Source organism: Chionomys nivalis, chromosome 22 (genome assembly GCF_950005125.1).
Source record: "Chionomys nivalis chromosome 22, mChiNiv1.1, whole genome shotgun sequence".
NCBI lineage: Eukaryota > Metazoa > Chordata > Mammalia > Rodentia > Cricetidae > Chionomys > Chionomys nivalis.
In genome coordinates, this window is record NC_080107.1 from 11,384,326 (window position 1) to 11,410,646 (window position 26,321).

Genomic DNA, 26,321 nt, shown 5'->3' on the forward strand with positions numbered 1-26,321 from the left:
AACATTGTACCTCCACGTTCCACTTCCAGCCTTCAACCTAGGTCCTTTTTGAAAACATCGCACTATCTTTTAGTTAATTTTCCACAAGGTACAATTATTCTCCAAGCCTTGGAGTCCAAAGACGCTGTGAAATAGGGATGAGCTACATCACAGACAGGTGGTGCCATTCATTCTTTTTCTTAGGCTATCAGACTAAAGACCCTCATAACAATACGATTTCCTGAAATGGCTTGTCGCCATACTCTACAAGAATGTGTACGGACAGATTAGGTTCTTCTGGTGTAGTTCAGAGCTTATGCTGCAGCAATGAGAAGCCTAAACTGTAAGCACGTGATCGCTGCAAACAGCTGCCACCAAGTGCCTACTCCAAAACTTAAAAAGTTGCCTCCGCAATTTCTAACAACTCAGTAGAATGTCCATAGAGCTTTACAATCCCTAAGACAAGTGTTTCCTTTCTGTGTCATTAAACTTCGTGCATTTTCATGGAAGTGGCTGCTTTCCAGAGGTCCTCATTCATCAGGTGCCAAAGGCAGAAAGGGCTCCGGCTCGACAGGTGCCTTCAATTGCATCACCTGTGACCAGCAGAGACCACAGCAGCTTGCCAATGGCCAAAACATCTGCCCCAAATTACTCTGCGTCATAAAGCCCACTCTTACTGAACAGCAGTATGAGTCACTCAGCAAAGGGGCCGTCACCTTTTATGAAACCCAGGATCAAAGACACCACCCACCTGGTAAGCGCTCTGCACATAAGAGTCGTCTTCTAAAGGCACACATATCTTAAGTTCTCTGCATTTAGAGTCCACAGAAAGAAAAATCTTACTGCCCCAAAGAACGGGGTACTTATTTCTACCCATTATAATTTATCTTCAGCAGGCAAGAAACTTGGATAGTTACCTGCCTGACTCTTAGGACTAAAATGAGATATGAGCAAACACATAACATTCCCTTCTTTTCTGGACTAATCAGAAATTCTTGATACTAAACTTTACTCAGCTTCGCTTCCAGCACTGTAGCGTGTGTGTGTTTGTGAGGAATCCATGTGTTTTAACAGGTGCTGGTTTGCCACGTAGATTTAAATGAACTGATGTCAAAATACAGTCATCTCACCTCGATTGTGTGATTTCTGTTTTCACTTGTTTTGATGCAGTCTAAATTTAAGTGTCTTGTTGAGTGGCAAACACTAAACTCTTGAAATTGGGCAATAAATAAACAGATGAATTTTTCTTAGCTGCTTTTTTTTTTTTTTTTGGTTTTTTGAGACAGGGTTTCTCTGTGTAGTTTTGGAGCCTTGTCCTGGAACTCACTCTGTAGCCCAGGCTGGCCGCAAACTCATAGAGACCCACCTGCCTCTGCCTCCCAAATGCTGGGATTAAGGGCATGTGCCACCACTATCTGGCTTTTACTTACTCTCTTTTCTTTTTTTTAAAAAAAAAAAAAAGCGAGGTTAGAGTTTTGTTTGTTTTTTTTTTTTTTTTAAGGACTGAATTGCACAATGTATTTTGCTTCTACTGCCAAAGAAAATGATCTTCAGACTAGAAAGGGGGAGCTGAGATGAAGATGAAAATGTAGCCCACAGTGAGGGAATCAAGACTCTCCAGCCTGACACTGAAATTAGGCTCCAGTCTTCAGGCTGAAATCCTACACCTTCAGATACTCAAGAAAAGTGCTGGCATGAGGTCTGAGCTATCAGAGAAACCACAGAAAATAGGAGGCGGCGCTTCCGCTTTCAAAAGAAATGGGCTCCAGATATCAGGCTAGAAGCCATCCGCCAAGCTACAAAGGATTAAGCAAAGCAGGAACAGGTGGAGACTCTAGCTCCATTAGGCGTCTGGATGAGACCAGCAGTCAGACTTGCTATCAGGCCCTCAGGTCTACCACCTTTCAGAAAAAGAAGAGAACTTGAGATCTGGTCTCGGACCCACCGGCAGGTCACATGACAGTTAAGAGGAGACAACCTTCCTCCTGAAGGTATCCAAGGAGACAGTACAGTTCCTCTCTTTGTAAAGGCTGTACATGGTCAATGCTTGTTACAGGGATTTATTTAAAAGAATTCAACTCTAAGCCAAGTGGTGGTGGCGGACGCCTTTAATCCCAGCACTAGGGAGGCAGAGGCAGGCGGATCTCTGTGAGTTCGAGGCCAACCTGGTCTACAAGAGTTAGTTTCAGAACAGGCTCCAAAGCTACAGAGAAATCCTGTCTCGAAAAACAAAAAAAGAAAATTCAATTCTAGACAGATAGATTGATGGATTCATTCATTCACAGGGATTTTGACATAGGGTCTCACTGTGGTCCATATTAACCTGGGCCTTACTATGTAGCTCAGTCGGCCTCAGACTTGCAGCAATCCTCCTGCTTCAGTCTCCCACCATGCTTGGCTCACATCGACATTCCAGATTTATAGAGAAATATCTCTTTTAGTAACTGCCATCGGCCACACACAGCACAGGCATCCTGAGAATGGCTGCTGCATCAGGGGTGGGCTGGCTTCATTTTCTACCGGGCTGCACGCTAGTCTCCCCTTGTGGCTTTTCATCTTGGCTACTGCCCTGCTGAATGGAGGGCTCTATCTAGGTTTCCTTTTCCTGGTGTGTATGCTGACCTTGGGATTGAACCTAGGGCCTTGTGCAGCAGCAAACCTTTCCTTTCAGAGCAGGGCCTCACTAGATCGCTCAGGCAGGCCTTAAACTCACTCTGAAATCCAGACAGACTAAACCAGTGACCTCCTTCTTTCAGATTCCAGAGTAGTTAGCACATCAACAGCCTGCATTACTAGGCCTGGCTCAGGGTCACTTTTTATCTTCAACAATTCTATTAAAATAGAGCTTTGTGTGGCAAGACCTAAACTGTCCTTTAAGGAACAACAGGAAAGAAGGTGATCTCAGGTTGTGGCACGGTGTAACAGTGTAACGGACGAGGCCAGCTCCGACTCTGGGGGACCCAGAGCTCACCTGTGTGCCCGCATGAGGCAGCTTAATATTCTGAGCGGCAGCTGTCACGTCGATGGAGGCCCGCACGAGAATGTCCAAGTAGTTCAGCTTGGAATATTCCTGTGGAAGACGAGAGATGCGTCAGGAAAGTGGTCGGTGTCCTTGGCGTAGCCAGTTCTTCCAGGGGGCAAAGTCATACCTCTAGAAATGTACTGTTCCACAGCCTGGAGCGCAGCACGAGGGAGGCCTTGCTGTCCAGCCCGCGCAGCGGACACTTGATGTTCACACACCTCACGTTGACGCTGCAGTTCTGGAGAGGAGACGGGTGGGGGTGAGAACCCACAGCTCCGGGAAGCTGTTTCTTGTTTATACAGACCCCACTCGCAGCCCAGAGAGATACTCACGAGGGTCTGGTATTTTCGTTCAGAAAATAAAGAAAACTTCCTGCTGTCATCTATTTGTTTTTCGGAAATCTCCCGTTTCCTTCTTGAGTTGTGAGACTCCTAAATGACATCCAAAACAGACCCACTTTAGGTAAATGTCCTTGTTCGCTGCGTAAGCCTCACAAATAAAGCCAAATTTACACCGTCAATTAATATCCCCCTCTGTCTTAGCGTCTCTTCTTGCCCTGTGATAGCACACCCCGACACAGCAACTTACAGGGCTTATTCTGGTTCTCATTTCCAGGTTACAGTCCATCATGGCGAGGAAGTTAAGGAGCTGAAGGCAGCTGGTCACAGGGCACACACAGTCAAGAGGGCTGGTGCGCAGCTCAGCTCACTTTCTCCTTCCTATATAGACCCCAACCCAGGGACCGGTGCCACCTGCCTTTACTGTGGGTCTTCCCACCTCAAGAAATTTATCAAAATAATCCTTCACAGGTTTGGCCAGAGGCTAATTAATCCCTCAAGGTGTGTGTAGTGTCTCGGAGATCCCAAATTCTGCCAAGGCTATAATCAGCCATCACATCTTCTTTCCCAGCCGCAAAGCAGAGAAAGTCTAAAACCAGCAACGTTATGGCTATTTTAGGTTCACCAATGAACACATAAGTCTGCTTATTTAAGTCGTTTATTTCTAGTGTGATGCTGAAACTTAGGGAAAGAAAAAGCTACCTCCTGTGTTCTCGTGTTGCGCTGAACTACAAACACACAGCATCAAACTGTTAGTCGACTGAGACCAGAGACTGATCCCAGCACCAGCTCAGTGTCTAACTCACAGGAGACAGTCAGCACACAGGAATGATAACAGGACAGGAAGGACAAAAAGGAAGCATAAGACCCTTTGTATTATCAACTCAGAGAGACGCACTGAAGACTAAGCCAGATAAAAACTTTTAACATAGGCCTTCCTTATAAAGGTTGAGTCTCCCTTTGTAAATGAAGACTGTGCTTTCTAATTAGACAGAAAAGGGGAGATGATATGGGATGGCCTTCTATATAAGTATTACCTTTATTGGTTGATGAATAAAGCTGTTTGGGGTCAATGGCTTAGCAGAGTAAAGTCAGGTGGGAAATCAGAACAGAGAGAAAGAGAGAAAGAAGGTGGAGTCAAAGAGTCGATACGTAGCTGAGAAAGGAGACAGACGCTGGAACCTACTTGGTAGGTCATAGCCTCATGGTGATACATAGATTAATAGAAATAGGTTAATTTAAGATATAAGTGCTAAGTAAGAATACACCTAAGTCATTGGCCAAGCAATGCTGATGGAGGTGGGTCATCTTTCTATCTGTTGTTTCATTGGTTAAATAATAAAGAAACTGCCTTGGCCCCTTTAATAGGACAAAAAATTAGGTAGGCAGAGTAGACAGAACAAAATGCTGGGAGAAAGAAGCCGAGTCGGGAGTCGCCATGATTCTCCCACTCCAGACAGATGCAGGTTAAGATCTTTCCTGGTAAGCCAGCTCGTGGTACTACACAGAATATTAAAAATGGGTTAGATCAATATGTAAGAGCTAGCCAATAAGAGGCTGGAACTAATGGGCCAGGCAGTGATTAAAAAAATACAGTTTCCGTGTAATTATTTTGGTTCATAAGCTAGCCATGTGGGCAGCTGGGTGCCGGGGACACAGCCCCGCCGCTCGTATTACAACACAATGCTGTAATTAATATAGTTTCTGTGTGATTATTCCGGTCTGGGTGCCCGGGGAAACTAAAATGCAGTCACTGTCTACATCCCTTATTAGAAATGTGCTTAAGATTTTAGAGCATTTTGGATTTAGGATTGTTGGAAAGGGATAGAGTAAGGATAACAGGTCATCATGTTTTTCAATGTTGATGAGACAAAGAGCATGTGAACAACCATGATTGATACCCAGGTACTTTGGAACTGAAAAAAAAAAGAGGGCTGGGGATGTAGCTGGATCGGTAGAAGGCTTGCCTAGCATGCATGAAGTCCTGGGTGTGAGCCCCGGCATTGCATAGTATAGACCAGACATGGTGGCACATGCTGTAATGGCAGCATTCAGGAGGCATAAAGGTCATTCATCAGCAAAAATGCCTTAGCCAGACTGAGTTACTCAGTTATGGATGAGAAAACTGTAATAACCAAAGGAAAAGTCACAATGTCAGTGCACAGTCAAGTTTACCCCTTGAAGGTCAGCAGCTCACACCTGGGAGGCAGCAAGAACCTCATCTACGTACCTTCAGCTTCAGGAAGTTTATTTCATCGTGTGGCTCGCAAATGATCTGCTCCAAACCTTTGGATTCGACTTTCACCAGATAAAGCAACCATTTGCCGTTGTTGATTTCCTTGGGCCACTGTATATTCAGAGTCGCTGTGCCAAGGTTTTTCAGAGGTTTACCTAAATTAATCACCTGTCAGGAAACAGCATATTTTGCTACAATATAATCCTTAAGATAAAATTAAGTAGCAGTTCCTACTGCCTATAGACTAAATACCCAGCATAACCTACAACAACAGTGTAAGTCTCCAAAACGGATCAGGAATAGGGTGTGCAAAATAGCTGGGCTTAAAAGACTCTTCTCATAAAAAATAGAAGAAAAAAGTAAAGGTCAAAAAGAAAGGATTGCTAGCTCAATCCAGGACTACCATGTGTAATAAAACCCACAGCAGAGGTATGACATGTTCCCAACAGCACAGGGGAAGTCCTGGGTGCACCGATGAACGTCCTTCCCGGCAGATGACAAAGCCTCTGCTTCGGCACGTAGAGCCCATATCATGCTTCTGGAAAACCTCCCTACTCTGAAAATGAAGCAGTCTCAGCCATCTGTACTTAGGGAGACTGCGGAGAACCACATGAAGCTCAGAGCAAGCACTGGGAACAGAGTGACTCTGTACAACGTGGCCGAGAATTATTAGGGTTGCAGGGTTTTTATGGTGCACAGCTCCGGAGCCTCATCCAACTAGCCGCACAGAGCTCAGACCAGCCGGCATTTCTGGAGAGAACTTGCCTCTTTAGTGTGCTGGACTCAGGCAAAGCCCATTCTTGCCCTTTCAGGCTTTAGCCTCAACGCTCAAAATTTCAGGACTTCAGCTTGCACCATTGAGACCCAAATCCATATGTACCATAGGCAGACGTCACAGTCCATGTTCAAGTCTGTTAAACTGCACCCAGAGTCACTGCAGTGAGCCCTCTTGGCTGGCATATACCAGGTCTACTGTCACCACCCCCAGATTGGGCTTGAGGGAAGGAAGAATGGAAACAGTCTTTCAGCCTGGCGAGAGCATTGGGAAAATAACTTCCTAACGGAGGGGAAACAAACTATACACTCTATAAGGTCGACTACAGATTATGCAAGTCTGTTTTCTAGACTCTGAGGAAAAAAATATTACTTTGTGTCTACACTACATGCACATTACAGTTCCATGATAAGGGTAAAAAGATCGATTCTGAACCAAGTCTCTGCTGAGTGACAGTTGCTCTCTACTTGGGAAATAAAGTTTTCAGTTTTCACTGTTAAAAACTGGCAATCACGTACAACTGAGCATTTCCTTACGATGCCTGTGACTGGTCACTGATGAAAACGACATATCAAGACTGCATCTTGGACCGACAGCTCCAACTCACCCTGAATTCATACTCTATTAAGCTTCCTACTTCATCTTCAGATTTCATAGCCTGCTCACCGACAACTGTACCTCCAAAATACACCTGCGAAGGTTTAGCGACTCTGTCAAATTAAAAAAACACCCATTTTAGTGCGAATTATAAATGGTTCTTTCAAACATTGATTTGTTATGCCAAATACAACACTTACCCGGAGACCGATAAAAGCAGTTCAATAACCACTTTTGCTTTTGCTGTAATTGGAGCCAAATTATCTTGATTGCTTGTTCTGAAAATGAAAGGGGAAACAATGGGGTTTTATTTAAATAGTCAGTTTTCTCATTACAATTACATCTCTTTTATGAGTTGGATCAGTGCTAAATTCAGTGACTCCAGGGTTCTCATGAAATTAAGTATAAATGGGAAGGTTGAAGTAACTCTTACGTTTCCAACTTCAGATTAATATCCAGATCTGTGGTGTCAAAGGTGACCTCGGTTGTACTTAAAATCAGGTAAAAAGTAACCTAAAAGGTACACAGAAACAGCCATCACCAAGGGCCAGGCCTCAGGGCACAGTACCGGTATTTAGCGCAGTATGACAGAGCGTGGGGGGGGGCATCACCTACACTGGAATTTCTCTTGAAAGGGTTACCGAGCTCACAGTCAGCTTGGGAGCCATTCTGGTTGGCGACACAGCTCAGCTGCTTCTCCTAGGGGCAGAAAAGGCATGGGATCACGGTTTGTTCATGTGCTGAGTGGTCCTGTTCTTTCCCTCCCTGCTGGGTTCTCAAGAAACACTCACAGGGAAAGCCCTCAGTTCTCTGTACGCCGAGTATGTGAGTGTGTCAGGGAACGTCGCGACGAGTTTGGCCTCGTGAGCGTCGTCACCATCTTTTCTGGGATTCCTTGGATCAGAAGGGCCGTTGGTCACTGTAATTTCCAGAGCTATATCCTTCTGATCTTTTAGAACTAATTCCGGGATGCCTTTTTGACTATTAAAAGAAGAAAGAAAGAAAAAGAGAATCTTAACACACGTGCAATTCCCTTTCTAGCCAACTACTTGGAGGTCAGAGTGACTTCTCGCGATTCTTACATTGGAAGGTAAGAGAATTTGTCGTGACTGCCTTCTCGGGTACAGAATTTATACTCCAGCTTAAGGTTGCTGTTACAGACATTGTCGTCTCCACAGCCCTCCTTCAAGAAGTGCACCTGTAAGGAATCAAAGGCAGAGAGGTAAGCTCCTGTCTTCACAGTTCGCTTCCCTCCTCCGTCACACACCTGGCTCCTGCTCTGTTCTCTATCAAGACACTTTGACCAGGTCAAGGCAGTGGGATAGAATTCCCAGCACCAAAACAGTAATCAAGGTAATAATAAATAGCTGGGCGGCGGTGGTGCATGCTTCTCATCCCAGCCCTCGGGAGGCAGAGGCAAGCGGATTGCTGAGTTTGAGGCCAGCCTGGTCTACATTGAGTTCCAGGACAGCCAGGGCTATACAGAGACCAATCAAACAAAATAATAATGACGCTGATTCCAGATCAAGCGGTCATACTTCTCTAGGCTCATCTAGACTCTCCACCGTGTCCCAGCATACAGATCTCAACTTACATGACACATCCAGCAGGCTACAGAATATTCATTTTCTTCCTGCAATGACCTATGCTCCATTAGACACTAAAGTTTGTCATTGTGAATAGTCTTCTTTTGCTTTGCTAAGCATTGCTATTCCTAGAGTTTAATGTTTCATTAATACCTATTTCTCACACTGTGCTGTTCTCGGTAGTAAAATAAAAGTATGTCAACTATAGGAGGAAATGATGGAGGATAAAGGTTTGGCTAATCATATTCTCAGTAAGGTCTAGGGGACAAAAACAGTGAACCCAAATACCTCTTGACCCCCAAATTCCATCTTATAGGTCAATTATGAATGCAGAAATAAGTAGTATTTTTGTTTGTTAGCTTGTTTTTTTCCTAGATAGGGTCTCATCATGAACGCTGGTTTGCCTGGGACTTGATGTGTAGACCAGGCTGGCCTTGATCTCAGAGATCCTCCTGCCTCTGCCTCCTGGGTGCTGGGATTAAAGGCATATATGATGCCACCACACCTGGCCATAAGTAAGTGGCCTGTAAAACAAATTCCTGTTTCTATTGCCTTCAGAGACACTTAGTTCTGCATTAAGATATGGCAAACACTGGTAAACCAGAAGCCAGGAAGGCTCACATCTGTCTGGACGGTCTTGGCTTCATTCGAATTCAAGATGGGAAGAACTTCAGGAAGTGAATTGACCCGCCGGCGAGAGCTGGGCTCCTGGATCTCCACAGAAGCTGTAATGGGGATGGGGCGCAGCTTGTCTCTGATGTTTTCCTGCAAGGCGAGAAGTGATGCAGGTGAGTGTGGCCAAAGTGCAGACAGACCGTCAAGACGACGGCAGTGCTCTGATGAGCGGGCTCTAGTTCAGAAACCGAAGCGTTGTGAACAACGCCCAAGTTCCACCCTCTTCGACCGAGGCCACACGCTTGCTCACCTGCAGCCAGAGGGTCTCCTCCATGCACGCCCGCTGCTTCTGCCTGTTCAGGGTTAGCTCCTGAGTATACTTTGGCTCAGAACCTTGGTTTCGAAACTGAACTCGTGACGACAAGCCAGACTTTCTTCTTTCTTTTTCAGCTTCAAGTATACCCAAAATCGCTAGGTTGAAATGAACAAACTTGGATTAACTTAAAAAGTGCATCTAAGCACCCCGAGCCACAAACAGGACGAGTTCTTCTCCAGTATTTTAAAGTCCACACAACAGCATTTTGTCCCTTTTGCCTCTGCATCTTTTTATTACTTCCGGTAGGGGACCTTCTGGTGAACTATGAAGTTTTAAATCCAATTGTTCTTCCCACTGCTGTTACTATTTTAAGTTATATTTTCACTGGGCCACCTGGGGGAGCTCGAGAACAAGCTAGAACCTTCTACAGCAGCTAGGAATCAATCAGCTTCTGGCTGAATTTCAGGAACTCACAGAATACTAAAGATAGCAGGAAATACCCAAAGCTCTTGCCTCCTCAGGCCTCTTTCAGCCTGTGCTTCATGATCTAGGGTCTTTGTTATTTAACAAAGTGTCTGGGAAAGCAGTCTCAGCAGCTGAACCAGTGTTTGGATTTTAGTGCGGACAAGCAAGGGCTACACACATTTAAGGTGGAGTAGGATGAGAGAGACTTGTGACCCTAGCATTTGGGAGCAACGGGAAGAAGAGCTGACATGAATTCAGGGCTAGCTTCCACTACAGTGTGAGTCTGTCAGAAACACCGGGTGGACGGATGGATGTACGGACAGATGGACGGACGGACGGACGGAAGGACAGACAGACAGACAGATAGAAGATAGATAAATTTGACTGACATTCCTCTCCGTAGCTGGAAGCCAGTTTGCCAGCCTAACTAACAGCTTTTATATGGAAGTTTCCAGCCTGGACTATCTCTGCTAATGCGGCTTGGAGGCCGGCCAGGACCTGGACCATCAGAAGCTCACTTCTGGACTCTGGAATACATTCCTCACTGGGTCACTGGATGAGGCTGCTAACTATGCTTTTCATGGGCCAATTCTTAAATTACTGACATTCATTAAGCACACTGGGAGATCATCAGAGGAAAGCAAACACAGGAGCATGTACAGAGGGTCAGAGAACAGCCTACAGGGGAAAAACCCCACTCCAGAAAATGCATAAAACGAGCACCTCACATTCCACTATTCAAGCGATGGTGAAAGAACTTTTGAGAGTTTGTGGCTTGTTTGAGACAGATTACATGTAGCCCAGGTTGCTGGAAACTGGCTATGAAGCAGAGATGAGCGGAATGGATCACCCTGCCTCCACTCCCCAAGTGCTAAGATTACAGGCATGCACTACCACGCCTGGTTCTATACGGTGCTATCATCGGACCAGCACTTTATGACGACACAGCGCTGGGACTAGACCAGGACTCTGCATACTTGGCAAGCACTGTACTAACTGAGCTACCTACACCCCTAGCCATGAGGATGTTTGTTTCAATGTTTTCTTTGTAAATGAAGGAGGTTCAGAACCATACAGCAAGGGACAGAGGTATCCATAGCCCTACCTGAGTAAAACACAAAAGCTGACTGCTTTATACAATGGCTTAAGAGACAAGTCTCACTGCCCCTCACCCTCAGCACTGGTTCTGTTCTTCCTCTCCTCTCTCTTCCCCAGCTCTGACCCTCTTATTCCCTCTTTAGAGCCTGACCCAGACATCACTTTATCCAGACTGCCTGTGCTAGTTCCTCCTGAGCCTCTTGGAGGCCACTGCACTGGCACTGCCTGTCTTCCACAGGGTAGAGAGGAACTAAGGACAAAGACTGCATCACCCTCTTTCACCATTGTATCCCTAGCAACTACCACAACACTTGAGAGACATACATTCTGCAGGACGGATAAATGGAACGGGCAACCAGCTCCATGCTGCTGGATGCACGATGCAATGCATGTGCACATGTACACGGTGTGATGTAACTTTTACATGGAAATGGTCGTTATTCAGAGACACGAGACCAGAACTTAGGAGCACTGACAGTTTCGATAGCAATTTCTCTGTCCATCTGGAATATTCTTAAATGCCATAGCTGCCAAATGGAACGCTCACTGCTAGCCTTCTGCAGCTTTGACATCTTCCATTTATCAGTGACCTGCTAGCTTCACAGTGGAGCAGAGGGAGGCTGCCGTGCTGAGTGCCCCTCATGGCAGAAAGTACAGGAGGGTGTGGGTACATTAAAACCGTTTATCTACCAAACCCATGCTAACCTCCAGACAACTCACATCATCTTAAAATCCTCGCAGGTCACCTCTGCTGGCCTTCGGAGGGGCAAGCCAAGAAGACTCATTAAGGCCCAATTATAAACACCCGTGTGTACGTAACACTGCAAATGAGGACTGCTGGGTTAAAACAGCCAGCTCACTTGTGGGATACAGGGAGACGAGTCTAAAGTCTAAACGTATTAACTTCAGCAGGTTTGTGGAAATCGTTTTATTTCATTTTAAAGTTCCGGGTACTGCAGAGGAATGAACAATGAAAGAGTTCTTCCAGGTGAGGAGGTGCCCCCATCGGAGGCCATCAAGAAACACTTGGGTAACGGAGGAGGCACATACTACAAAGGAGATACATGGTGCATTCTCTTGACTCAGGCAGCAGGTGGAAGGAGAAAGCCTGTGACACCTGACATCTACCTTAAATAATTCAGACAGAGCCAAACGTCTTCGCATTTCTTCTCCAGGCTCAAGAATCCAGTCTACTTTCATTTCTTGAAGTCATTACAAATACAGATAAAAGGCTTGGTGTCCCAGTGAGGACGGTGTGTACTTTCTTTTATTAGAAACCATGCAATAGCTGCGGTGGCGGCGCACGCCCAGGTCTCCGGAAGGCAGAGGCAGGTGGAGCTCTGTGAGTTCGAGGCCACCCAGGTTGCCAGATAGCCAGGGTTACACAGAGAAACCAAATTTAAAAAAAAAAAAGAAACAGAAGCAAACAACAACAAATAAAAGACATGCAACAAGGGGTTTGGTAAATGGCTCAGTTTGTAAAGTGCCATGCACACATGAGAATGGGGACCAGCTCAACCTCCAGACGATTGATTTGAAAAGCCAAGCCAGGCGTGGTGATACGCCTACCATCCCACAGGTGGAGACATGAAGAGATAGCTCAGTCAGTCAATAAAGCATTAGCTGTACAATCCTGAGGACAAGAATTTGGATCCCAAGAATCCACATGAAAAGCCAAGCCAGCCTTGCCAAAGCCAAGGGCTTCATTTTCAACAAGAGACCTATCTCAAGCGGGCAACCAAGGAGAATGCCTGCAGCTGACTTCTGGGCACCACACACACATACATACAGACTTATACACATGTGCACATACTCATTTTAACAAGTTAAGTATGTACACACACATACACACACACACACACACACACACATACACACACCCCACACGGAAATCCTGCTTTGGGTACCAGAGAAAGGAAGTAGAACAATTTAAAAGGCAAAGTGCCTTCCATCTGGTTTTGTCATCAGAGTCACAACCCTAGACAATGACTTAGAGGCATTGTTTGAACAGACAGGAACAGTAAACTTTAAAGGGCAAGGACCTGTCCTTTGCTGTATGTCAACCAGAGCTGAGCTGAAGCCAGGAGCAGCAGTTAGGTGTCTGCCCTCTGGGTGAGCCTTCAGGGGCTCAGAGGGTCCTGTACCTGGGAGCACGGCTTGGGGGATGGGGCCAGAGCCTCTGTGTGTGTGTGTGGGGGGGGGTGTGAAGCTAGTTAACCAGGCCAGCGAGCGAGAGAGCATGCCAGCTCCACAACGGCCACCCACCACCTCAGAACTGCACAAGCAATTTTCCACAGTGCTTTTCAAAGACGGAACGGGAAGAAGCCGTTGTGACAGGAGATAAGTGATTTTCCAAGTCTTCCTGTCCCAAATCATCTGCTCTGGAAAATCCCAGTGGAGTCAAGTGTGCCCTCCTGATTAAAGGGGAGACCACGGATAAACTTCGTCCTCTAGACAAGAATTTACGAGCCACACTGCGGTTTTGTTTTCCTGTTATTTATGCAAAACTTTCAACCTGGCAGAGAGAAAACTTTGTTTTTTTAAAAGTACGAGGTACTTACATATTGAAGGATTATAACCAGAGGGTTTCGCAGTATATTCGAAACAGGCTTTAACCTTGAGGCTGCATAAAATCAAACACAAATTTCTTAAAAGATGCATTGTCGTGGGGGAGAACTCCCACCCTGTCCCCCAGCCCTCTAAGGTCCTCACTGCCCACTGATGAGTAAATAACAGGGTCCCTTTGTCCAGCCCGCCCTTAGCCTTCCCTGTGGCCCATCAGGTCAAGTGGATCATCACAAAGCTGAGAACCGAGACTGCCCCCAGAATCACAAAGCCAACTCACCATATCCCGCTAGGTGACCCACACAGGGACTTCTGGCGCAGGTCAATTCTGTTAGGGGTCACTGTGACAGTCTTCAGAATGTTAATCACTGGCCGGGATCTGAGGACAAAAGGAATGGAAAACCTAAGCCTTTTGCTATCTTGAGCACTGAGGTCATGCACACAGTAGGCAGCATTTGCAGGAGTCCAAAGCAGCTTTTTAAACACGGGAAAATGAATGTGTGTAGCTACAACTTCTTCCTCCACTGTGCAAACAAAGCACACAACTAATGGGTAGAAACTTAACGCCACTTAAATTACACACTATTTAAAATTGTACTATATTAAAAACCAACAGACTTGCCGGGCAGTGATGGCACACACCTTTAATCCCAGCACTCGGAAGGCAGAGGCAGGCTGATCTCTGTGAGTTCAAGGACAGCCTAGTCTACAGAGCTCCAGGACAGCCAGGGCTACACAGTGAAACCCTGCCTCAAACAAACAAACAAACAAAAACAAAAAATAGACTTACTGCATACAATATCTTCAAGCAAATACTTTCTCCATTACAAAATACTCATAGCCAAGTAATCTTGTATGTTCTTTTCAGACACGTTATCTCTTTATGTTTCTGTTACAAGTATCTACTGTCAAACATACAGTTTCCACTAAACACTAGCTTTTTATGTCAACTGTTCTCTGGGGAGGTATGTCTCATTCCTGAACATTCGGAAGGCTCCTCCTCCTATCACAGAAATATGATTCATTACCCTCCACCTGTAGTGCTGCTGAACTGTGACAATGTTATGGCCTCTGTACACTCAGTCATCACCAGCAGCCATGCTGACAACACCACACAGAAATCTATGTTGGTAGCCGAGCTTACTTATAATAAATCCCCGGCAGCAGAGCTTCAGAGTCTACGAACGTGTGCCTTCAAAGCATTGTGTTCAGGAAGCAGAGGCAGGGAGGTTGCTGTAAGCTCAAGACTGGTCTGCTCTACACATGTCTTTAATAAAGTAAGGTTTTTTCCCCCCTACAGTATCTCTGTAAACTTGAATCCTTAACCATTCCCCAGCTGCTGTGCTCCAAGCCCACAAAAACAAACAAACAAACAAATAAATAAAAAGCAAAAGAAAAAAGTAAAAAGTAAAAAATTCTAAGTCCTACCCTTTGGGTCTGCTCACTACATGAAAACATCTTTTCTTCCCTGATGTGTTCCCTGGCTCTGGGGCAGACAAAGAAGACACCAGAGGCCTTTGGCCTGAGCCTGTTACAGCCACAAGAACACCAGTATATGGTGGCTATGCGCTGGGAGAGGGGCTGGGGGGCGGGGAGGCACGGTGGGGCGATTCTGGCTCACCTCTCACCCCTGCTGCTCCCCTCCAGAACGGAGAGTGGGTATAGAGTTTCATGACCACGAGGATCCAGCCAGTACTTTGGGGAGCTTATGGTAAACACTGGCATCTTGAAGAACAAGCTTTTAATAGGAAACTGTCTTCCAAAGCTCAGCCTTCTGGAACCAATCGACTAGTTGTTGGCGAGAATACAAGCCCCTCCATGGGGAAGGTGGGCACCAGTATCAGGGCAAATATCCCCACATCCCCTACTGTTTTATCATCCTGTTTCTAAGGTATATTTAGACAGCTGTGGATTTCTAGGACACTAAGTAGACACATTTTTAACTTGAGTTTTGACAACATACCCCCAAAGTTAAAAATTTGTATCTTTTGTATTTATTTATGTATTTTAAAATAAGTTGCCATATGGGGCTTTACATATTGTAGTATTAATTTGTTAATATATACATTTCAAAACATTTGAATTTGTTGTCTGCTTGAATTTCCATTTTTCGGCAGATAACACATACACAGAATTGAGCAGGAAGGAAAATGTCTTTCCATGCACAAGGCAGTACTTACTGGCTTATCTGCTCATGGTTAAATTGGTCTTTTACTAGCTTCTCTGAAGGACTATCATGACTCAGGGGGAAACCTAGGACTTGGGACCTAGCCTTAACAGCACAATTGGAGTCCAGGCCTCACTTTCCTCATCTGTAAAATAATGCTGAGTTGGTTTTCTTGTTACCAAGATTGTGAAATCTAAAGACATACTTAGAACAGAAAAGTCATGGCATTAAAATAGCACCCACTTATTTAAAAGACAAAATTTCGGATATTTTAGTAGGGGCAGTCAAGCTTTCTTGATACCCGAGAGCTGTGTCTCAAACTAGAACCCCCGATTCCCTTCTGATGGAAAGTTTGTAGCCTTTACAGATGGCCAACCACTTTCAACACCAAGGAGCTGAAAGATATACAAAGGCGCTGTTTATAGAAACCTCTGACTGTGCCACCTGGGAGGGTCACTGTGCCTCACAGCGGCCCCCTGCGGTGGCTCAGAAGGCAATGGATGTCATGCAACCAAGAGCAAGAACCAGCACTTACGGGACACCAGTCCCTGAGCTCTGCCACATGCTCAATTATCTGGTAAACTTAACCTGACGTAAGTTTCTTTTTTTTTTTTTTTTTTGGATTTTTCGAGACAGGGTTTCTCCGTAGCTTTTTGGTTCCTGTCCTGGAACTAGCTCTTGTAGACCAGGCTGGTCTCGAACTCCCAGAGATCCGCCTGCCTCTACCTCCCGAGTGCTGGGATTAAAGGCGTGCGCCACCACCGCCCGGCACCTGACGTAAGTTCGTAAGTTTCGTCCTTCGGCCGCATCAACAGCTCATCTCAGACACTCTTCTGCGCTTACTTCGCTATCTCCCTGTTACTAACTTCTGCGTGAGACGGCTTTCAGAGATCTAACCCTTGTACCAGAAAATGATTTTTCTTTCACTGTATCAAAGCATCTCTTCAAAAATGTCCTGGGAGCCAGGCAAATGGCGAGCAAGCACCTCTACTCAAAGGTCTGGGAGGCTCAGGGCAGAGGACTGTTTGAGTGGAGGAGTTCAAGACCAGCCTGGGCAGCACATGTGAGCACACGTCACAACAGTGAGAGTCTCCTGCGACGGCTTCCATCCCAGGGGCTCTGGAGGACAACTGAAGGTCAGACATAGAGGCCGTCTCTACACCAGCCTCTCTTCTGAAGGTCTAGGGCAATGGCAGGACCAAGCACACAGTTTCACTGCACCTTATGGGCCATTTTAAGAAATAAAAATGACTCTAAAGCCAAATAATTTAAAAGACAGAAGGAAACAAAACTCAAGACAAAACCCAAACAGGTGTGGGGGCACACAGCTATAATCCAAGCACTTCAGACGAAGCCTCAGAAGGACTTCTGAGTGTCGGGCCAGGCTGGGTTACAGAGCAAGGCCCTGTCACAGAAACAAAACAAATAAAAAACCAACCAACAAAACCCCAAACTGATCAACCAAATAGCTTATTTTCTTTCTCTTTTCTTTTTCGAGATAGGGTCTCTCAACATAGGCCTGACTATTCTGGAATTCACTATGTAGACCAGGCTGGCCTCAAACTCACAAATATCTACCTGCCTCTGCCTCCTGAGTGCTGAAATTAAAAAGTTTGAGCCACCATACCTGGCTTTCAAATGGTTCGTTTTCAAAAAAATGTACATTAAATCAAAAGGTAAGATTACTTATCTATCAAAATTTAGATTTGTCTATTTAATACAGGTAAGCCTGTGAGAAAATAATCTTTCAATGAATATAAAGTAATATAACCTTCTGAAAATATATGTATTAATGCAAATGTTTGCTAGCCTGTACCCTATGAACTTTTTTATTTTAAAAACATCATATAGGGATGTATACAATGTTCCCTATTACACTGTTTTAAAGATATGATCTACGTTTCCCATAAATTTTAAGGATTAATTCAGCATGTTCATAATAGGCTATTATTGAGTCATACTGTGGCACACATGTAGAGACCAGAGGACAAATTAATGGGGTTGATTCTCTTCTACCCAGGGATGGGCCTCTGGTTGCCAGGCTGGGTGGCAACTGCCTTGACCCACCTAGCCCCCTAGCAGGCCTAATTTTTATATACTATTTTAAAAACTTGTAGCTCTAGTTGGCCTGGAATTTATTATGCAAATCGGGTTGGCCTTAACCTCCCAAGTCCTGGGGTTACAGACATGAACCACCATGCCTGGAGAGACGTGAAATTTTTACAAACCAGATCAGAGAACGGCAATGCCTGTGGTCTTTTACTGATCCTAAAACTCAAACCCGTTAAGCTATTCTGAGGGAGATCGGGATATTTGGAGACTATTTAGGAACCTGATTTTCTACAAAGGAATTACCATTATCAGTAAGAACAACAGCAACAAAACCCCAAGAATCTTCTATTTGAAAATCAAATTTTCTAAAACAGTGACTGCCAGCAGTGCTGGAGACACGGGGAAAGGAGACCCCAACCCCCCCCCCCTTTTGCACGTGAGAGAGGACAGAGAGAGACACACACACAGAGAGAGGCAGTCTCTCCATGAACTTGAATCAAGTCTTTAGGTGCACACAGTAACTCCACTTTCAGAGATTCCGTGTAAGGAGCTGGTGTGGGGCACACACCAGGAGGACATGCAGCAGAAACTTCCTGTCAGGGAATAACGACCCATACAACAGTGCTTACCACACTACTTTTTGTACCATGGGTTGGAGGGACAGAAGCACTTAAAACTACCAACAATAGGGTAGCTGGTTAGATAAAACTCCAACCCTTTTATCCGCAGCTAAGTACTGAGTGGCAGGCACAAGCCTCCTGAGACCACATACGGACCAAAGCAGGTTATAAATGCACTGTGCATTATGAAGTATTTATAGTATGAACATGGGACCAAGATAAAAATCCTTCTTTCAGAGCTAAAGAGTGGAAGGTAAAACCAACTGAAACAAAACGGGGAAAATGTGGTAAATAACAAGAGATTTTCTTCTTTAAGTGTTTCGCTTTTTCATCTGAGGGAAGGTTGTTTTCAAAATACCATTTTGCTTCTTTTCATGTGTGTGCGTTGGATGACGTGCGTGCGTGCGTACGTGCGTGCGTGCGTGTGTGTGCGTGCTGGTGTTCATGCGTGTGGAGGACCACGGCTGACTCTGAGTGACTCCTTAGAATCCCTGATCTCTCGTCCACCTCATTCAAGGAGGCAGGGTCTTTGACTAAACCCAGAGCTACCGGCAGGTAGTCTCACTAGCTAGCTGGCTCCGGGATTCCTTCCTGGGCTGGGATTCCAGGAGGATCACCACACATGGCTGGTTCTGCTGGGTGAGTGCCATGAAACCCTCAGTCATCTACCCAAGTCTCTCACAAAGGCTTGAAAGAGACAAAACCTTCTATTAATTCTGACATATTTTTACTCCAAATTAGTTCAACATTAGCAAGATTACACAATTTTTATCATATAACCCATCAAAAGAAAAGTCTTCAAAATTCATACAATCCTTCGCCTCAAGAAGTCACAATATTAGTGTAAGATCATTTTGGAGCTTGCTTAACAGGAGTCAAAGATAGCAACATACCTGAATATCGTTACTGAGTCTGAGAGGGAACCGACGGCAACATCAGGGTAGGAATTCCTATCCAGGTCCATGTTTCCAGCGATCGAATAGCCAAAGTAAGGTGTGGTGCCCTCGAGAACCTGAAACACACAGGGCATTAGCGTAAACACGGGGCCACTAAGTGAGCTGGCCATCTGCACTTTGGGTTAGGAATGGAGCTCAGTGGAGAGCACTTCCCAGCATGGGCAAAATAGTGAGTGAGAGCCCAAGCAGAGGAAAAGAAAATAAAACAAAGAAAAGTTTATTCTGAGTCAAAATTTCAGTTCTTATAAAAATTATAATATAGTATCTATTACTTCATACAATTCATAAAAGTCATCTGAGTCACACAATATTCCAAAGGATAAAAGCTTACTTTGTTTATTAATCAGTGTAGTTTAAAACCAATCTAACTGCCCCCCTCCCAAAGTCTTATTTTCAAAACCAGTCAGAACTTTTGGGGTCCCAATTCTCCAGGTAATTATGATCTTCTACTTTGTTCGCCCAGTTCCAATTCCAGTAAGCACCGCTGAGGGAGGCGGAGCACAGGCTACCCCCTCCCGCTCCCAGCTGAGAAGAGTCGACTTCACTCTGGCTTATACGCAGATTTCCCAGCTTAGCTAAGACATTTTACAGTTGAACCAAGCAGGCCCCTGCATCTGTGTGAGTGTGTCAAAGCCATCTTCCAATGATACTCTGCAATTCACTGGGCTTGAGAGATGGTTCAGTGGCTAAGAGCATGGACCGCTCACCCAGAGGACCCTAGTATCATTCCCAGCACCCACATCAAACGCCTCCCGTAACTCTAGTTCCAGGGGATCTGACACCTTTAGCTTCCTGAAGCATTCTTGGTCACCTGTGCATGTGCATGCATGTGCACACACACACACACATTTTACAAACACACATAAATAAAAGTAAATGTTTTAAAAGTCATACTATTGAACAGGGTTGGAAAGATGGCTCAGCAGTTAAGAGCACTGGCTGCTCTTTCAGAGGACCCAGGTTCAATTCCCAGCACCCACATGGCAGCTCAAAACTGTCTGTAACTTCCGTTCCAGGGGATTTGATGCCCTCACACACACATACATACAGGCAAAACACGAATGCACATAAAATAAAAATAATTAGGGGCTGGAGAGATGGCTCAGAGGTTAAGAGCACTGCCTGCTCTTCCAAAGGTCCTGAGTTCAATTCCCAGCAACCACATGGTGGCTCACAACCATCTGAAATGAGATCTGATGCCCTCTTCTGGCTGCAGACACACAGACAGAATATTGTATACATAATAAATAAATAAATATTTAAAAAAAATAAAAAAATAAAAATAATTAAATTATTAAAAGTTCATACTATTGTATACTTGGAACTGAAATCCGCATGAAAACGTACTTAAACCTACATAGTACGCTACTAGACAAAAAGCTGACAGTATTATAGCGAGGGATCTGGTTACCTGTGTTGGCTTGGTATTTATGCCAGCTGGGGATCCGTGATAGATAAAAACCTTCCCCAGATCATCATAGGGAGCTCCAACAGCAATATCTGTTGACATCACATTTAAAAAAACAAAACAAAAAACCATCATTTAAAAACTCCAGTGTCTCAAAGATGCCACAAACACTCACTAGTCTACCCCTACAACCACGTCACAATCACAAGCTACTACCCACCTGGATAGCCATCTTGATTAATGTCTCCGATATTTTTTACCGAAATTCCAAACATAGAATCTTTGGTCCCATTAAGACGAATTGGCTTCACGTTATTCCATCTGCCTTGCTGGTTAATGTAGACATACACTGCACCCCCAACTTCACCATCCCTGTCAAAATACTGGGGGGCTCCGATAACTATATCTTGCCACCTAAAAACATAATGAAGGAAAGAGGTGGGAACCACTGCTGAAAATGCCAGCAGGCTGAGGGAAATGACCACCAGTTGGGGCTCAATACAAGCACAACACAAAGGGCCTCAAATCAAGAATTTGCATCTTGTCAATTAAAATACGTAACAGAAGATCCCTAATAAGCCAAAGAAAATAGTGAGGGTAGCAATTCAAAGGCAGATTCTCAAATCAGAGCCACAGCCCAGGAGGACCGCCAACAAGGGTCTGCTATTCCAGCACTATTTCCGGCTGGTAGCAAAAGGTCTGAGTCCTCTATGCACTGATGCGGTCACCACTTCCTACTTTTCAGAAGACATTCTGGAGGCTCCAATAGCCCCCACCCTCAAGACACCACAGAACTGTCATGTAGCTAATGCCATTTTCTGAATGCTTTTGTTTTTCAAATTTAAATTTCCAAGAAACAATCATCCCCAAACACAAGGGAAAAACATAACATTTACAAGGTAATCCTGTGTCACTGGGAGGATAATGAATGCCAGCTGTGACGAAGACGGGACCGGATGGTAAGTTTCTGAATCAACCAACCTGTAGTTAGGCAACATTAGCCGCATATGATAACCAAAGACTCGCTTACCCATCTGCGTTGAGGTCCACCACCGCCACGTCATAGCCAAACGAAGAAGCCAGGCCTTCTCCGTCAAATATATACTCGGGGAGAAGATGTGCGGACTTCATGTCTCTTTTGAGCAAGACTACAGCCCCGCTGTGATTGGCTCGTGGAGCACCAGACACAAAAGTGATGTCATCTTTAGACACAATACCCTTCCCTGAGTCCAATGAAAAGCCTAGGAAAACAAAACATAGTCTCGCACGTCGATCCTGTACTGGGGAGACGCCACCCACCTCCCCTCCTGCCCTCCCGTCCACTTGCACATTTGCCACAAGAGTCAGAGTGCTAACGGAAAGACAGAAGGACAAAGTCACAGCTATTTTACCGCTTTCTATGGATATCAAGACTTGTAAAAAACAATTTTATGCTATTTAGTATTTGGATAGCTTGAACTATGGAGAAGCATTCAAACTAGGGCCAAGGGAGAGCGAGCTAGACCCCGAAGTCACCTGGGAATGCCATATACGCTCATTACTGAGTGCAAGTTACAGGGGTGTGCACTGACTGCAGTTTACATGAAGAGCACCTACCCTTGCCAGTCTATTGGCAATGAGGTAAGAACAAATGCTAACACTGCTGCCACACCCTGGGGAGTATTTAATTATTTTGGATCAACTCAGTTTTCAGACACAAACATGCAAAAAAGAAAAAAAAATCCATGCATGGTGATTCACAGTTATTTGAGAATCTCACTTCAACAATAGAGGTGAGTCAGGTATCACTTGGATCAGTTACATACTGTTCAAAGGGTAGGTAACATTGGAATGTCCAATTGTCACACATGAAGCAGCCCTTCGGGTTATAAACACTGGGATTTGCTAGAAAGGCAAACAGAATTACCCATTGCCAAAACCACTCAAATGAGCCGGTCTCTCTCTAAAGCTCACCCCTTCTACTGGGTTTTATTCATAAAAAGCGTCACCACTACTGTTGCAGTTCTCAAATCGTGAGGTGAATTGAAAATATGATGAGCCCCCAAGTTTAGATAAAGCAAAGAAATACAACTGAGCCCAGTGCTGAAAACCACCTGGCAGCTGAGCTCGACCACGGCATGCTTTTTGTACGTGTTTCATTTGAAATGAAATAGAAAATAGGAAGATTTATGCTCTGTATGAATCAAAAAAAATTTTTTTAAATGACCATGACCAAGGCAATTTATTTGTCATCTCAGAGGTCACAAACCTAGGTAGCTATTCATCCTCACATCAGGGGATGTGTCAGGCCGCTCCCTGGGAGGCCGTGTTTTATAAACAAACTGATCGGGATCTGTATAGGAAATGCTGGTCAAAAACAGCAGGCCTGTACGCATGCATGGGACAGGAGAGATGGGAGAAAAACGATTACGCTTTTGGTAAGAGGCAGGGCCGCGCCCCTCGCTGGCTTTCAGAGGCATATCGTTTTAGACTCCACGCCCATTGATCTTCTCAAATGAGACCCTCACAGCACCGATCAGCAAAAACTAACAACACACATTTGACTTTTTTTCTCAGACATCTACTTTTAAGGAAACCCATTCTGAAAGAGGTAAAGGTGTTTGAGGAAACAAACAAAACCCTTCCCATCTCCCTGTGCTCTACCAGTGGCTGTGTTTATAGACCCCAAGGGCATCTAAAGGCCAAGCTATTGGTGTATTCACCAGAGCAATGAAACATATCCCATCATAAAATAATCCCTAAATAGCACATAAGAGAAACACAAGCTGCTGGTTAATATATATCCACGGAAAATATTGGTTTGTTGCTGTTTTCCTTGAATGGAAATCCTTCCTTGTCCTGCAAGGCCACTAACAAAGCGCATGCACCCAGCCGCTGTCCAGACCTATCACTTCCATGAATATTTCTCTCTTGGTTGGGGAATTATTAACGGTGTGACCTTGAACTAGCAAATTAAGCTCCTTCAGTAAACACAGGGAGGAGTGACAACCTTTACCAGTACACTGAACATAGTACCTGACTCACACACGACAGGTGTTTAATAAGCAGCTGCTATAAATGTTCTGTCTCATGCTGCCTTATCAAGTTTGTACAGGGGGTGGGCATAGTGCATGAATTGGGAAGGGTTGCTTTTTCTTAATAAATAGTATTGTTCATGTGTATTTACACAATTAGAATAACTTACATGTATGTTTACTTTAGCATACTATTTAGAATTATTTATTTATCCATATCTGCTTTTTTCCTTTTAATTTAACCTTCCATTGTTCCAGTAATAACTCTCTAGTACATGCGGGTTTTGCCCCCACATCATTTTTAAAAATAGGTTACTATGTAGGTTTAGAAGATTTTTTACATTTTTCCAAGAAATGTACAGTAATTATTCTTTATGTCAACTCACACCAAGAATTAAAGCTTTTAAAAAGCCTTTGTGTAATTACCATAATGTGCAGGAATAATTTAGGACACCATTAGTAATGCAAACAAGCCTTGGGAGTTAAGGAACTGGCACTTAGATACAATCCGGGTGTCCTCCGAGCCGTGTGAGCAGTCCTGGTTGGCCTCATTCGGGGAGCCCTGTGTCACCCACTGGGCCCTCTGACATGGAGCCCCGGTGCAGTCACAGGGCCAGGCCATAGAGAGTGGCAGTCGCCAAGGAAAGACCTGGAAGTCCTGACCTGCCACTTAAAAGTAACTTTGCAAGTGGAACTCTTAAGTGTGCATCTAAAAGAAGCCCTGAAGGGAGAGGAAGGACCACTTAGCCAACAATGAACACCCAGGCATTTCCTCAGGGCTTCATGAAGGGTCTACTGCAGGCTCCAATGGCTGCCACCAGCTCAGGAGACAACACCTTTGCAAAAGAGATCATTTCCAGGTGATGGCAGGTTCTCCCTGGCTTTGCGGAAGCTCAGGCCAGAGGAGCCGGCCGGCGGGCAGTCTGCTCTCACATCACCAGACTGGCCAGCTGAAGCATGCGCCGAGGCCCCTGGCTCCCACCTGGCCTGCTCTCAGCCTGTGGGCCCTCGGAGGGAGAGTCGCACAGTGTTGGAGAGGGCAGGTGTGGGGCCTCTGCTCGCTCCTACCTAGGTAACTGTTAGCAGGAACAGGCACGAGACTTTCATCATGTTCAGTCTCTCCGCCAACTTCATAGGGCCCATCTTCAAAGATGTTCATGTCAAAAAAAGTGTTATTCTTTTGCTCTACACGAACAATCCCTAAAGGAATGAAATGGAAAACAACAACAACAACAAAAAATGAAGATGAAACAAAATAAACTAGATGGTACCTAATAAATACCCCTGTGTTACCAGGACAACAGAAGTCTGGAGGAGACAGACATGGAAGAGGTGACGTTGAGATCGCTCAGCACGGGCATGCGAGTTCTTATGTGAAAGAGATCTGCTCTAGAAATCCTAAAAATGACCCACACATTTTATGAACTATCTTTAAAACACCAGGAAACTAGATGGAAAATGGAATGTTTGTTTAGTCAACAAAAATCTGCAGAAACCTAAATTTGAATGACATGAACTTGAAATAAATGGTTATTTTGTTTCCTTTGATCTTATCAGGTTTCCTTTTCTGTAATGTAAAGTGAAATTAATGTATCCATCTGCTCTTCAAACTGCTTTAACCAAAATTTCGAAAATTCTATAGCTCCTAAAAATATTTCAGTCCTATTAAAACCCAAATAACAATATAACCTTTGAAAAGTGACATTTCACCGGGCGATGGTGGCGCACGCCTTGAATCCCAGCACTCAGGAGGCAGAGGCAGGCGGATCTCTATGAAGCCAGCCTGGTCTACAGAGCGAGTTGCAGGACAGCCAGGGCTGTTACTGTTCTCCCTGTGTTGGGGAGAAAAACAAACAAACAAAACAACAAAACATGTCATTTCAAGTCAATGTTGCTAGGAATAAAACTCTTTCTAAATACAAATGTCAGGTCAAAATAGTCTGATATGTTTGGTTCTAGGAAAGACTCTGCCAGAGTCAGAGTGGAGACAAAGGAAATAACTTCCAGTGTCATAAGGACTCAAGAACCATTTTCAATAACAGCTGACTTTGTGTGTGTGAGAGACACTGGAAAGGGATTGAGCCCGGCACCTCACACACACTCTGCAAACGCTATGCACTGGGCTATATCCCCGCTCTTTTCAATTCCTTTCACACACACACATGCACGCATGCTCGAGCATGGTACACGTACGCTCACACAACTGTAGGTGTGAGCCAGCAAGAGTCCAGAAGGGGGCACTGGATCCCCTGCAGGTGAAGCTGCTCAGTGTGGGTGCTGGGAATGTTCTCTGCAAGATCTGGGCCTGTCTGTGCTCCTAAGCACTGGGCCATCCTCAGCTCCTACCCCACCCCCACCTCCGTGCTTTCTCCTGAGACAGGCCCTTCATCGAGTGTCGAGGCTAGCCTTGAAATTTTGGTTTTCATGCCTCAACCTTCGATGTAGTCATCTTTTCCTGACTTATGGAAATATAATTTATTTTTATTTCTCAAAAAGTTTTATTTCCAAATGA

General features: G+C 44.9%; 1 protein-coding gene across 3 annotated transcripts in view; it reads right to left on the reverse strand.

Moving 5' to 3' along the window:
- Itga6 (integrin subunit alpha 6) overlaps positions 1-26,321 on the reverse strand; it is a 68,023-nt gene that overhangs the window by 8,423 nt on the left and 33,279 nt on the right. For 2 of the 3 annotated variants that reach the window (XM_057754995.1, XM_057754997.1), the window contains exons 5-23: positions 24,878-25,009; positions 21,826-22,036; positions 21,016-21,209; positions 20,799-20,887; positions 19,325-19,443; positions 13,873-13,971; positions 13,589-13,650; positions 9,459-9,619; positions 9,155-9,298; positions 8,030-8,145; positions 7,739-7,928; positions 7,563-7,646; positions 7,381-7,460; positions 7,148-7,225; positions 6,958-7,060; positions 5,570-5,743; positions 3,334-3,432; positions 3,129-3,239; positions 2,951-3,049 (exon numbers count right to left, since the gene is read on the reverse strand). In XM_057754995.1, the coding sequence (XP_057610978.1) occupies positions 2,951-3,049; positions 3,129-3,239; positions 3,334-3,432; positions 5,570-5,743; positions 6,958-7,060; positions 7,148-7,225; positions 7,381-7,460; positions 7,563-7,646; positions 7,739-7,928; positions 8,030-8,145; positions 9,155-9,298; positions 9,459-9,619; positions 13,589-13,650; positions 13,873-13,971; positions 19,325-19,443; positions 20,799-20,887; positions 21,016-21,209; positions 21,826-22,036; positions 24,878-25,009 (2,345 nt within the window). The remainder of the gene's footprint in view (positions 1-2,950; positions 3,050-3,128; positions 3,240-3,333; positions 3,433-5,569; positions 5,744-6,957; positions 7,061-7,147; positions 7,226-7,380; positions 7,461-7,562; positions 7,647-7,738; positions 7,929-8,029; positions 8,146-9,154; positions 9,299-9,458; positions 9,620-13,588; positions 13,651-13,872; positions 13,972-19,324; positions 19,444-20,798; positions 20,888-21,015; positions 21,210-21,825; positions 22,037-24,877; positions 25,010-26,321) is intronic. The other variant, XM_057754998.1, reaches the window with a different exon arrangement.